General features: G+C 52.1%; 1 protein-coding gene across 3 annotated transcripts; it reads right to left on the bottom strand.

Annotated features, from left to right (window-relative positions):
- Positions 1 to 232: 232 nt before the first annotated feature.
- CD34 (CD34 molecule) lies at positions 233 to 13,131 on the bottom strand. Of its 3 annotated transcripts, none has more exons than XM_085044221.1 (8): positions 12,730 to 13,117; positions 7,799 to 7,942; positions 7,173 to 7,462; positions 7,000 to 7,089; positions 4,579 to 4,726; positions 4,259 to 4,305; positions 3,283 to 3,447; positions 233 to 1,900 (listed from the first exon to the last, which is right to left on the bottom strand). In XM_085044221.1, exons 1-8 carry the CDS (start codon positions 12,806 to 12,808, stop codon positions 1,700 to 1,702), a joined length of 1,164 nt encoding a protein of 387 aa, XP_084900347.1. In that variant the 5' UTR covers positions 12,809 to 13,117; the 3' UTR covers positions 233 to 1,699. The 3 variants fall into 3 exon arrangements, with proteins under 3 accessions (XP_084900347.1, XP_084900350.1, XP_084900348.1); XM_085044224.1 differs by lacking the exon at positions 233 to 1,900 and adding an exon at positions 2,854 to 2,995 and having other exon boundaries at positions 12,730 to 13,131; XM_085044222.1 differs by lacking the exon at positions 233 to 1,900 and adding an exon at positions 2,854 to 2,998 and having other exon boundaries at positions 12,730 to 13,131.
- Between the last annotated feature and the right edge of the window lie 614 nt (positions 13,132 to 13,745).

Below are 13,745 nucleotides of genomic sequence, written 5' to 3' on the forward strand. Positions count from 1 at the left end.
GGTGTTTCCAACATCAAAAATAATCAAACAGATGAGGTGCAATGGTGTGCTGCACGTCACTCATCCTGCAGACGTGTTTGTTGGGAGAGGGGGAATGTGCTCAGAGCAAGCCAGAGCCTTTAGTCATGGGATTTCTGCTGGGAAATCCAGCAGATTTTCTCTCTGTAAGGCGTTGTCCTCCCATCCCGCTGGCAGCAGAGCCATGCATCCCAGTGAGACAAACATGCTGCTGTTCCAAGGACACAACAGAGAAACCAGTTTTTAATACTTAATTATTTTCCTTTTCCAACCGGGATATTTACAATGAGACTTGGGAGAAGCGATTCACACCAAAGCAAACAGCCTGGAATATTTTAATTGTGTTTATGCATCTCTTGCACCCACAAAAACCAGCCCCAGGTGGTGATGGACGTTGCTGTCCTTGCTTTGAGCACTGTACCAGAAAAAACCCCTTCCCCTCAGGTGTTCAGCACTGAGAAAAGGTGGGGATGAATTCACTCATGAGAGGTTAGAGCAGCTTCTAGGGCTGGTTTTGGGCTTGTTTTGGGTGTGGAGGTCACTGCTGGTGCTCATGTTGAGCCACCACCTCTCCTGGGCTGGCACCAGCAGGGCTTTGGCTCCCTAAAAACATGCTTGGGATGGGGAACAACCCTGCCCTGGGTCCCTGGGTCCCACTGAGCTCCAGCAGTGCTTCCCTGGAGAGCAGGATCAGAGCAGGGCTGGGTCAGACCTGCTCCTGGGATTTGCTGCTTCCCAAAGGGAAAATCCTGCTTTTTGTTCATCTATCTGCTGCTGGTGCAGAGAGAAGCCCCACTGCAGAGCTGGGGTTTGTGTCTCCCACTCCTCCCACTGGGAGCCCTTTGGCACCTCTAATTCCCAAATTCCTGCCCCAGGAGCCAGCAGGGACAGTTCCAGCCCCACACACCCCCAGAGCCCCACAGCCCTAGGCAGAGCTCTCCATCTCACTCAAGGGATCAGTTGCTGGCTCTGCCTCCTCACAGCCCCAGCCCTGGCAGGAGGAGGCTGGGGAAGCTTTTCCTCTAAAACAACAGGACACAGCCCTGGTAAGGTTCAAAAAGAAACAAGGTGAGGCCTATTGACATTTCAGCCTTCAATTCCATGTGGAAAGTTTTACATCAGAGCTTCAGCAAATTCTGCTGGAGTAGGAAAGAGTAGAGGAGCCCTAAGGCACAAGAAGGGGGTTTAATGCCTGATGGTCTTAGAAGAGGAAGAAATCCTGCACTTAAACAGAAAGATGAGATTATAAACAGCTCTGTTAACCAAAACTATTGGAAACCTGAGAGGTTTTTGTCACTGCAATCCCAGTTTAACTACTTTAATCAGCCTAACATATTGCTACCAGAAATTTGGGCTGCTTGGGGTCAAACTCTGCCTCCGCTGAAAAGCTGTGGAGGGCTAAGGGCACTTGATGTTCCTGATGTTCTTCTAACAACAAAAGCAGAGAACAGCTGCAAAAAATTGTCTTGTGTGGTCAATGGGAGGAGGAGGAGGAAGAGGAGGAGGAGGAGGCAGAGAAGCTGCTCTTTGGCAGCTCTGGCCCTCAGTGTGCTTTCGGCTGATTTTGAAGTTCTTCACAGAAACAACAACAACAATTCAGAAGGTCTGCAATTCCCTAACTGTCCCTGGAAGTCTCCTGCCCTGTCCCTGTCCCTCTGGTGGCTCCCGTGGTCACTCCTGGTCACATCTCGGTGTCAGCAGGGCTGTGCTGCCGGCCAGAGTGGCCATTCTTGGAGGACACCTGGCCCGTCCCGTTCTCCTGGGTTCCCCCGTTGAGGTTGGGGAGGTTTGGCTTCTCCTGCAGCTCTGCTGGCTCCTGGGAAGGTGTCATCAGCATGGTGTTCCCCTGGCTGCCACTCTCCGTGTAGTAGGGATCTTCAGCCTGGCAGGGACACAAGGGACAGGGTTAGGGACGGGAAAGGGCTGCTGGTGTGAGGGCAGGAGGGTCAGTCAGCCCCAGGTCAGGGCACTGCTCTCACTGACAAGAAGGGGAGCAGGGCCTTGAACCAATGTGGAGCAGGAAAACCACCCAGGAACTGCAGTTTTTCCTTCTGCACCTGGAAAGAGAAGGTTTTTTAGTCAGGTTCTGGAGTTTTCTCCTAGCTAGGGTTTGGAGCTGACCTTGGGACAGAAGCTCTGCTGTCCCCTTTGGCCAGGCAAGGAGCACCACTGAATGGAAATGATGGAAATTGTCTTTCTCTTCCCTTCCCCTGAGGCACACAGCTCTCAACAGGCACCAGCAGAGGTGCAGGGCTCAGCTCTGCAGGCCTGGCTGACAGTGTTTGTGTGAGTAGCAGGTCCCTCTGGAGGATCCAGGGCCACCCAGAGCTGCCTCCATGCCCTCACCAGAACTCCACAGGTGCTGTGACATTTCTAGTGGCCCTGGAATGGGCACTGGTGATCCCAGGTGGCAATTCCCAGCTGGAATTTCCTCAGCAGCATCCAGCAGGATGCTGGCTGGTGTTCCCTCAGCCCCTTTCCCATGGCTGGGCTGGATGTGTCTCACCTGGGATTGGGGTTGGCACTGCCAGGGGTTTCCATGCCAACATCAGGGACACAGGGACAGTGTCCCTGCCTCTGACACAGGCATTTCCCAGCTCTGTGTCCTGGGAATCTCCTTCCTGGCCAGGAAACACCCTGATGGCTTCCCAGGACACAGCTGCTCCCACTGGGCAGTGATGGGGGAAATCATGGCTCAGCCTCACTTGACACAGGGTCAAATCCCTAAAAGTCACTGCTGAGGAGGAGCTCTCAGGGTCAGCCTGCCTGGAGAGGGGAGAATGGAAATAGGAAATTTCTGCCTCTTTCTTTCTTGATATGTTTTATTACCATGGCTTGTGGGGAGAAATAGCCTTTATTACAGCATGGGTACAGACACGGGACTCGAACAAGGAATGGAAGTTAAAGTGAGTCACTTTTAATGACAAATTCATAAGGTTTCGGTGGCTCTGGAGGGGTCTTGCTGGATGAGCTCTGACTGCTGAGCGAAAACAAGTGTTAGACCTGAGGGAGGTGTGAGCAAGGGGCAGTTCTGTTGCAGGAGCCACCAGCTGGGGGTGGATTTGGGGAGGCAGGAGAGGTTTCCCCTCGCCCTGTGCACTGCCCCTGCCCCTTGCCCTACCCAGGCTGTCCCAAACCTTGGGGACACACCCTGAGGACACACAGAGAGCCCCAGGGGGTGAGGAACACCCTTTTTCCCCCCAGGACCCCCCTGTGCTGGCAGGCTCCTCTCTACCTGCGGCTCTGCCACCTGTAAGCACTGACCAGCCTCTCTCCCGCGGGGCTCCAGCTGCGCCTCTTCATCAGGAAGTATCCAGCCAGCCCCAGGAACGCCAGCAGCAGGCCAGATGTGACCAGGGCGATCAGCGTCCTCTGGGAAGTGTCCCGGGGGCTCCTCACATTCTCCTTTTTAAGGGATTCTATTCCAAACTGGGGAAAAAAAAAGCGAAACACCAAAGAGAGGCGGGAGTGGGACAAACAGGAAACATTTGCATCTGCTGCACAGGCTTTGAACAATGCTGCTCCTCACCTCCTTGGGAAAGTGCATGTAAACAAAGCTGGGCTTTGCTGCCCCGGCTCTGCCCCAGCCCTGGGAGCCCTCACGTCCTCATTCCCAGCCTGGAGGCTCCTGTTGCACAGGGAATTTTTGTCCTCTGGAGCACACCCCGGGGTTTAGAGCGCACTGAGGTGTCTCTGTGTGCTGCAGCTCTGCTGTTTATGCACCAAGAGATACCTGAGGCTCAGCCCCACCAGCTCAGCCTCAGGGGAGTGCTGAGAGGAGGAATTAATTAATGTCAGCCTGGTCCTTTGGAGGAGCCAAGTGCCAAGTGCATCCTGAGAGTTATTGATGGGTCCAAACCTTTTCTAAAGAAATGCAACAGTGTTTTACAGAACCATTTCTGCCCCCATGGGTTGCACTGGTTCTCCTGTGGTGCATCACAGCCTCACTGCTGGTTGGTTCCAACCACAGAATCCCAGACTAGTTTGGGTTGGGACCTTAAAAATCATCCAGTGCCACCTCTGCCATGGACAGGGACACCTCCCACTGTCCCAGGTGGCTCCAAGCCCTGTCCAGCCTGGCCTTGGACACTGCCAAGGATCTCTACACTCATCAGGCACCTCCAAACTGGAGGCAGATCCAAGTTTCAGCATCTCCCCCAGCCCAACTGATCTCACACTCTCATCTCTCGAGCCACTTGGGCAGCCACTTTTCACAGCTGGATTAGCTTAAGGGATTTACCTTTTCCAAGTGAGACTTCTGGAGCATGTTCAGGAGTTTGTCAGGATCTGCAGGGTTTAGAGCAGGAGAGCACATTACACACATGAAAAATGCACATTACACATATTAGATATACATTATTCCATACATTTAATTACACACTCTGTAGCTCGTGGCACACCAAAGAGCTCTGTGCACAGAGCAGCCAAGGTTGCTCCTGGAGGCAATTCCAAGCCCCCAGAAAGAAGAGCAGAATTGCAGAGATGTTTCTCCTCCCTGCCCCATTGCCCACATCAGGGTCACAATCCATGGGCCACAGCCAAGGAATCACCTCCACTGACCTTTCTCTCCTTTGAGGATGAGGAGCAAACAGTTCCTGTCCAGGCTGGATGGAGTGAGTTTGACCTCGCAGGGGGAGTCCATGGTGTGGGTTCTGTTTTCACATACTGCTTGCCATAAATCTGATCCTTTCCTCTCTAAAAAGTCTTCCTGCAAAGTGTTTGGAAAGAGCAGAAATTGAACCAAACAGAGAAATTCTTTGCCTCAGCCATGCAGGTGGAGGTGTTGTGCTTTCCCATTTGGGTTTTGGTGGCTTCTCTGTGCCCTGCAAAGCTGATTTGGGTGTCACACCCTCCCCTCCCACTCCAGCACTGCCCAGAGCCCCAACACCTTGGAGGTGGAGCTATTAATTTCTTGTGTCTTAATGGGAATAAATTAAATGAAGATAATATTAGCAACTCCTGATAACAGCATTTAAACAAGGCTAAATTTAGGATCTGAATCTCATGGCAAGTCTCCCCAGTTTTTGGGCTGGAACAAGAGAAGAGCCCTATTGTTTCAGAGTCCCAGGCAGGGGCTGGGAAAAGAGGGAAATAACAAAGAAGCATTGAGCCTTCCTGTTTAGGAAATGTCTTCAATGTTTTTGCTAGGTTGCTGATCAAAGGCTAGGTAAAAAACCACTAATTTCTCACATTTTAGAGCTGAACTGACTCTGGGGTGGAAGAGGAAGAGGAGTGAGGAGCTGCAGCCTTTGTGAGCCGATTTCTGTGTCAGACAGGATAGGCTTTCTCCTCGGGTTATTTTCAGCCCCAGCCAGGCTTGGAGACAGAGGGAGCCCAGAGCTGCTAAAACCCTTATCAGCCTCCCTGACATCCTCCCAGCCAGGGACAGTGTCCGAGCTGGGGCTGGGGACAATGTCCAGGCTGGGGACAATGTCTGAGCTGTGGCTGTGCCCATCCCTGAGAGACAACTCCAGCTCAGCCCTGTGCTGCTCCTGCCCTGGACTAAACCCCACCAGTGTGGGGCTGTGAAAGGAGGAATCCCCCTTGTCCTGCAGGCTCAGAGCTGCCCCAGCACTGCTCAGATCCCTCCATCCCCCAAGCTCACAAAGACGCAGAAACTCCTCCACGGGAGAACAACAAACAAATCATTCTCAGCTGTTTCTATAGCGCTTGGCTTGGGGGGGAGGGAGGCCAAGATGGAACAAGAGACCCAAGTGTGTATTTTCCTTTCTGTGCTCTGGAAAGAACTCATCGGAGTGTCAGAATTTCCCTTTGCAATTAGCAGCGCCGGGTGCCAGCTGATTGCTCATTTGCCTCGGGAAAGGCCAGCAGGAAATGGGGACACTCAGTCCCTCCTGTCTGCTCCCTATCTGGTTCCCAGGTCCAGCCTGAGCTGCCTGCTCCCACTCCAGGGCTGCTCTGCTGTGGGGTGGGAGCTCCCAGAAAGCCCAGGTGGGAATTGGGGATGTTTGGGTTGTTCCTGGTGGAGGGAAGGTTCAGGCTATGTGAGCTGTGACTCTGTAGGATGCTCTGGATGTCCTATATGCACTCATTTGTACAGGAAATGCATAAACCCTGTGCCCAGAAGGATCAGAGCCCACTAGATGGCATCTGTGATCGGAATCTCCACCTCCCACGAGAGTTTCCATGTGGATTCCTGCTCGAGTGCAGTCCCTGTAAACAGGAACGAGCCGAAATGCCATTGAATCACTGATCTGTGGAGCAAAGCCAAGTGAGACTCACTCGTCCTAAGTGGCAGAGGTATGGCTCAGTGACAGCACTGAAACGATGTATTTTATCTGTATTTCACACCCAGGGCATTGTTGTCTCACAAGGTCCAGCACCATCCACCCTCTGGGGCAGGCTGTGCCTCCAGAGGGAAAGGTTTCTTCCTCCCACCCACAACAGACCCCTCAGCTCTGATAAATGCTTCATTTTTGGTGCTCAAGGCCAAGGACAGTCACAGCCAGCCTGGGATTCCCTCAGGAGTTGCTGGGGACACTGAGCACCTCCTTCCAATGCCCTGTTTTCTTTCCTAGGGCAGTTGGCAAGACAAAAAAAGGCACTTTTGTTCCCAACAGGGAAGAGGAAGAAGAAGAACAAAGGCAGCTTCCTGTTAGACACGGTGGGAGATGCTTTAGAAGCTGACCTGACCCCAGAGCTCAGGCATGAAAAAAGGAGGTTTAATTCCATTGGGAGGTTGCATTTCCCCCGGAACTGCTGTGATGCCTTGGGGATCCACCCCTTTGGGATCCTCCTGGGACAGCTGTGACCATCCCCTCCCACATCAGTCTGCCCCAGCTCAGCTGCTGTGCCCGAGGGTGACTGATGTGAGCTCCCACCCCAAAGAGACATCCCAGGCGTGCTGGGTGACCCCATATCTGGGTGACCCCACTGCTGGGTGACCCCACAGCTGCAGTGCCCTTGCAGCCCCCTCCTCCTCCTGCCCGTTCTCCCCTCGGACACACGCAGGACACTCACGCAGCTGTGGGACTTGTTGAGCTGCAGGCAGATGGCTCCAGTGTCACCCTGGTCTCTGCTCTGGTGACAGGCGATGACAGGGAGCAGGGGCTGGAAGGCAGAACACAGGGGTGGGGTCAGTACCCTGTTTGGGGTGTGGGACAATCCCAACCTCCCGTGGTGCCCATCCTCACCTGGGGGCTGTCCCTGGCCGTGTGCAGGGTGGTGGTGGCAGGTGACACAGAAGGATGCTCCGAGGTGGCTGCAGAGCTGCTCCCAGACGGGGATCCTGAGGTTCCTGCCCCGTCCCTGGGCTGTGTCCCAGGGCTCTGTGTGGTGGACACCCCTGGGCTGCTGTGCTGGGGCTCCAGGGAGGTGCCTGGCAGGGATGTGGAGGCTGGGCTGGGCTGGGGGCTTGTCCTCAGCTGCCCAGTGGGCCCTGGGGAGCTGGGGCTGGTGGCCACGGAGCTGGCTGAGCCTTCAGCTTGGCAGAGACACAAAAAAAGGGGACAGGAGAAAATGTCAATGCTCTGAGCTCTGGCACTGCGGTGACTGAAGGACAATATTGATTTGTCATAGCCAGCAGCAGAACAGGGAGTTATTGGCTCTCTAAGAAACTCTCATTAGCCCTGGCTCAGCTGGGTTGGGTGTCCTCAGGTTGGATTTTTTGGGTGGAATTAAACCTTTTGACCATACTCAGCCTCTTTTCCTTCTGCGAACACAAACCATGCCTTAATGGTGCAAGCCTGTGCACTTAATAAACCTAATTATTCATACAAAAGCTACCAGGAATCACAGGGGGAGCAAAGGGAGAGGTTACCAGGTATTGTTGTGGCAGTGCTGGCATCTCCCGAGGCTGTGGCAGCAGTGCTGGCCTTGCTGGCTGTCCCACTGCTGGTGTCCTTCTCTGTCACCGCTGTGGCTGTCAGGGTTGGGGTCTCTGCTGTGCTCCCAGCAGTGCAGCCTGAGGGAAGAGGAAGCTCTTAGGGGCTGCTGAGCCCCTGGGGAAAAGCAGGAAAGGTTTAGCTGCTCTCACAGATTCACTTTTTCTTGCCCCAAACTGGCAGGAAGCCTCGCAGCACATCTGGGAGAGGCTTAGGGATGAAACATTTCACCAGACACTGGTGCAGCCCCTCCAGGGCTCTCAGGAGGAGAAGGACAAGCTCCCTGCTATCCTCATCCCAGCCCATCCTCGGCTCACTGGTGGATGCACAAAGCTCTGCACAAAGCTGGATTTCATAGCAGTTTGGGTTTATAATCCTGGGAGGGAAGAATCAAGCCTTGGAAGAGATCACTTGTGTGCCTCAGGATAGATAAGTTGGATTTACAGTTGCAGGCACAATCTCAAAGTAAATAGAAACATTCCCACTGGCTTGGGATCAGCCCTGACTCATGAGCGAAAACATCTTTGGAGGTAAAGCAGAATGTTTGGAGAGTGCTCTGCTGTTCTAACTTAAAGTTTATGTATTGCTTCCTGCTGTGTTACAGAGATGACACTTCCAGCTTGTCCTTCTGAAATGAACTACATGAGTCAGTGAAAATGCATTCCTCCCCATTCCTCAACCTTCTCTTTTAGTGAGATCTATTCCCACTTTTAACAAACAGCTTCAGTCTCTACCCCAGGGCTCTCGGTGTTTAAGATTCTTATCCAGGCACTAAAGAGAAAATCATCCCAAATGTGTTGTTCCATTTGTAGCTCTGCCCAGGGGAGCCCCAGCTCCAAGAAAAGTTACTTCATCCTCCCAAAGCCACCCTGAGAGATGGAGCAGCTCTGGCAGGGCCAGAGGGGGAAATGTGTGCCCCAGACTGGGGCTGCCTGCTCTGCTGCTGCCCTTGCTGTTCCATCCCATCCCATCCCATCCCATCCCATCCCATCCCATCCCATCCCATCCCACAGCTGCTCTGGGGTTCCCTGCCGAGGGCTCAGCGCAGGTGTCTGGAGCTGGAATTCAGGTTCTGGCACAGCTGTTATTTCAGGGAGAGGAGTTCCTTCTTCTCCAGGACAATTCAGTTCCAACTGGTTAAATCAGCGAGTTTTCCTGATGACTTTTAGCAAATCAAAAGCAGCAGGCATGACTGCCTGCCCAGAATAAGGAGCAGCACGAAGCCAAAGCCAGGCTTTACGCACAACTTTTTGTTTTCGTGGCCACGAGCAGGAAACTTTACATCACCAGAACAATGCAGAGCCTGGGCTTGACCTCCCCCAGTGCCACAGCCACCCAAGCACCTCTGAACTCTTCCAGATGTTTGTGAAGCACCAGGGGTATTTCTAATCAAAGCCTTTTCAGCACTGAATATTGAAATGGGAGCCTGGCTGCGGCTCGGTGTAATTTGGGAGAGGAGCTGTCACTTTGGATTTCTTTTTCTTGCCTTTCTTGGAGCATGTGCAGGAGCTTTCCCCCAAAACAGGGCTGAGTTTTTTTGGAACCTTTGGGCTCATGAGATAAATAATGATCCAGATGTGGGCTGGATAATCCACGTGGTGCTCAGCTAAAGAGGGTTATTTATTGCACCATCCATTTTTAATGGCTTTATTAAACTTTGTCAATTTGTTAGGATTGAGGGTTTAGAGTTTAAGCCAAGCTATTTATTAACCTGGGAGAAATCTTCACCTGGCAGTGCAAGCACGTGCAGGAGCAAAACCATGCAGAGATGGGAAAGAAAATTGCACTTCACAGCACCCATTGTGTTCACCTGCCTGGGTTTAAAAAGTAAATGATTTTTTAAAGATATTTTAATAACGGGGCTTAGGAAGGTTCTGAGGTTGAATAAAGAAGAGGCAACAATATAAATGTTAAACTTGCTCCAAGACTCATCCCTGAGCTCTGTGCCACAAAACAGCTCTGCAGTGGCAAAGGTTCAGGAAAGAGGAGAGAAGTTTCCATGGTTGGAGCCCAATTCTGCACCCACAGCAAACAAAACTGGGGAGGCAAATCCCACTGGGAATCTCTGGGCAGGACCTGCAGCTCCTGGGCTGGTTCTGGTTACCCAAGAGGTCTCTTGGGGAACCTCTGGCAAACCCTTTGCTCAACCTTTGGCTCTCTGGACCCCTTCTGGGTCAGGGGAGTTTCTCCACTTCTGTCTTGAACAGAATTTATTTCCAAGCTCTGGGTACTTCAGGAGCTACAGCAAAGGGATGCCCTGAGTTGGCACAAGGGCACTGCTGCTCCCAGAGGCTGCAGACGAGGGTGGGGATGAAACCCAGGAGGACACAGAACCATGGGATGGAGACAAGGAGAATCCAGAACTGTGGGGTGTAGGGGAGGAGGGTATGGAACAGTGGGATGAAGAACAAGGGGGAACAGAACTGTGGGATGAGGAAGAGGAGGGTAAAGGAACCATGGAATGAAGAGAAGGGTAAGGAATCACGGGATGAAGAACAAGGGGGTACAGACCCCGGGATGCAGAGAAGGAGGAAGGTATGGGATGATGGGATGCAGAAGAGGAGCTGTGGAGCTGTGGGATGCAGAGCAGGAGCTGGAGCCAGCCCAGGCTCCCGCAGCAGCCCCTCCAAGGGCTCCAGCCGGCATTACTCATGCCTTTCCAGCCTCACAGCTCTCAGCCATGTGGCAGGAATTCAAGCGGGTGGAGCCCTCTTCCCTCTGGAAATATCTGATAAAAATCCCTTCCCTCCCCCTTTTCCTTCGCCCAGACAGGATGTGGGTGTGGGGCTGGGGCTGGGGAGCCCCCCGAGCTGCCACACCAAACCCAGCTGCTGCTCCAAGGTTTTCCTTGGGATTGGGGCTTCTCTGCAGCCTGGGATCCCAGCACCTTCCCGGGGGGTTGGGATTTCTCCTGGCTGGAGCAGCAGCCTCGAAAGGATGTTAAAATGGAGCAGCTGGAACTTTTAAAGTCTCTTTTTCCTTTCCCGATGTTTAGAACTTCAATAAGTGTTGCAAAGGAAATGAAGGGAAAGAGAGAATGCTTGAAAATGGCAAGGAAAGAGATTTTTCTGAAAATCGAGTTTGGCAGAGGTGAATGAAATATATATAAAAAATAAATATATAAGGTTAAATTAAACTCCAAAGTTTTCATTAGGTACAAACGCAATCTATACTCCCTTTCCCATGTTCACTCTGAGACAAGCACGGGACAGCTCTCCATGTGGTTTCTCCATCCCCAATTTTCCAACACAAGCTGCTCACAGCATCCTCCCAGGAGCTTGGGAGGGTCTGGGAACAGCAGCCCACTCTGCAGGGCAGGGATTGCTCTAAACCTCTCCTGTGCTCCTTGAAACTCGGGAAGAACCTCAAAGAACCAGGCAAAGGCCAGCAGGAGATTTTTAATGGGATTTACTCCTGTGGGGTTGGACCAGGCTGCTCCTGGCTCTCCAGGTACCCAAACTCCATCCTCCCCACACCACATCCACACACAGCACTTGTAGGACCCCTACCCCTGCCCCAGCATGGCAAAAGGGTATTTTTCCTACAAAACACGTGGCTTTATCTGGAGGTGTCCTGGGAGCAGGAGGAGGCTGGTGGTCCCACCCTCAGCAGCACTGCCAGGAGCAACTCCAGCCCAAACCCACAGAATTGGGATTTCCACAGGAGTTGCACAACTGCAGCTTTGATGAATTCCCTGGGACTCCCCACGGAGCTGAGGAGCAAGCAGTGCCCCGAGGGTGAGCTGCCTGATGTTCCTCAGCAGCTACACTGAGAGAAAATCAACCTCCTGCACTTTCCAGCCAGGAATATCCTGCAGGAATGATGGGTAGGGGCTTGGCAAGGACATTTTTCAGCATTAAAACCCCTGCTGCCCAGTGACTTTGTCCTTCCAAAATCCGAGCTTGTTATCACTTTTCCATCACTTTTGTTTTGTATAAGAAGCTCAAGGTTTGAAACCCAAGCTTTGCATCTCACCTTTGTCTCACACCCTCTCTCACTTCAGCCCAACCACACAGTCCTGAATGGCATTTCTCATAAATAAAAACTGGTTTTTTAAAAAATTCCTGTAAAATTAACACAGACTGGAGGGCCAGGAAGCAGCTCAGGTGAGCAATTTACCTGGGCAGCCAGGGGAACATGAAAGGAGCTCTGTGAAAGAGGAGAACAAAACACAGCAAATTCCTGCAATAGATCTCGTCGCTCACATTTGTGTGAGTAAGAAAAAATTACATTTGAGGAGACACCCGCAGGCTCCTGGCTCCTGTCCCAGCACACCAGGCAACACACAGAGCGCTGCTTCACTTTTTTAGTCCTTTTTTATTACCTCATGGTTGTTGGGTTTGGGACAAAAATGATAGTATTTCCCTAAAATATAACCCTTTCAAAAGTAGTACCCAGAAAAATCTCGGTGCTGTTATTCATTGCTTCATATGATGAATATTTGAAGAGCTGCAATAGGAGATTTTAATATTTATGGAGATTCATTTGATTTTCAGCAAATGTTTAGTTCCAGCCACAAAACAAAAGTGTGGCTCATTTACACCAGCGCAGAATGAGAGACAACTTGAACTGTGGCTGCACTCTTTGCCGGCTGCATTCATGTTATCCAGGATTTTTCAGGGAGTTTAGATCCTGATTCCTCTCCTTTTCTAAGCAGCACCAAGTTTTTTAAGTTTTTTTTTCCCCAGCACATGGCTGTGAGCACATTGGCCATGATGTGATGCCAACTCTGCTCTGTAAAATGTCACCGCAGAGTTTTTGGGGTGGAACTGCAATCCCAAACTCACAAAGAAGCATCTCCCCCCCAGCAGCTCCCCCGTGCCCCAGTCCCTGGTGTCACCCAGGATTTGGGGCAGTCACTACTCACCAGCCAGCTCCACCATGCAGACAGCAATGCACAGCAGTTGCCTCCACTTCATGATGGAGAAAGTTCCCAAAAAGAGCATTCCCTGCTCCCAGGCACAGAGATCCGGCCGGGACAGCTCCGGCTTCAGCCCTGCAGCAGCTCTGAGCTCATGCAGCTTGGTTGGAGTTCAAGCCTTTGAGATCACTCACTCGTGGGGTGGGTTTCTCTTCAGGGGTTGTGCTTGTGCTCCAGGACTGCGAGGTGGAGTTTTCTCCGCTTTGATTTCCCAGTTTTATATGGTTCGTGGCAACCTCACTATCACTTAGGTAATTTTCTCCTCCCCACTTTCCTGCCAGCAGCTTCAAAACAAACAAAAGATCAGCCCTCTCCCCAGCAAAGGATCCCAAAGCCTCGCCGGGATTAACTCTTTCCTGAGAGCTGCTGCTTTCCTGTCCAAGGCGAGGCAGGGACAGCCTGATCCAGCTGGATGGAGGGATTGCAGCTGAACTTCCCCCAAAGCACAGCAAACGCAGCCTGAGGAGAGCAGTGACAAGGAGAAGCCCCAGGATCAGCCCAGCGCTGTGGAAAACGGGGGAATGCTGAAAATGGGCTTTGGAATCAGAAAATTTCTCAGCAAATTAAGCAAGGAACTCAAGGATGTGAAATCATCACTGACCTGGAGAGAAGTAACTCCATTAGCTCCACTAAATTGACTTCAGTCAAACAGGGAGCAGGAATGAGATGGGTGAGAGAAGGTCTGGGGGAGACAAAAACCCACAGGCAAAAACTTTGGCATCGGAGCTGGAGCTGGAGAGGGACGGGAGAGCAATGACTTCCCCGAGCTCATTAGGAATGCTTTGTGGGAGCTCTGAGCACAGCCCAGAAACACCACTGCACTTTTATCACCAGGCTGAGCCTCAGCGAGTGGAAAACTTGGCTCTGGTTGTTCAGTGACTGTGCTGCAGGCACACCTGGGAGCAGTGCTGGAAATGCAGGATGGAGGATGCTCTGCATCCTAACATGGGGATGTCCCATCC

This window comes from Lichenostomus cassidix, unplaced genomic scaffold (genome assembly GCF_008360975.1).
Source record: "Lichenostomus cassidix isolate B80296 unplaced genomic scaffold, HeHo_3.0 unassigened_scaffold_chr26, whole genome shotgun sequence".
Lineage (NCBI taxonomy): Eukaryota > Metazoa > Chordata > Aves > Passeriformes > Meliphagidae > Lichenostomus > Lichenostomus cassidix.

Coding starts and splice junctions, on each gene's coding strand:
- CD34 (XM_085044221.1), bottom strand. CDS start 12,808: ATGCTCTTTTTGGGAACTTTCTCCATCATGAAGTGGAGGCAACTGCTG. Junction 7,943..12,729: donor CTGCATGGTGGAGCTGGCTG/GTGAGTAGTGAC, acceptor CTCTTCCCTCAG/GCTGCACTGCTGGGAGCACA. Junction 4,306..4,578: donor CATCCTCAAAGGAGAGAAAG/GTCAGTGGAGGT, acceptor TAAACCCTGCAG/ATCCTGACAAACTCCTGAAC.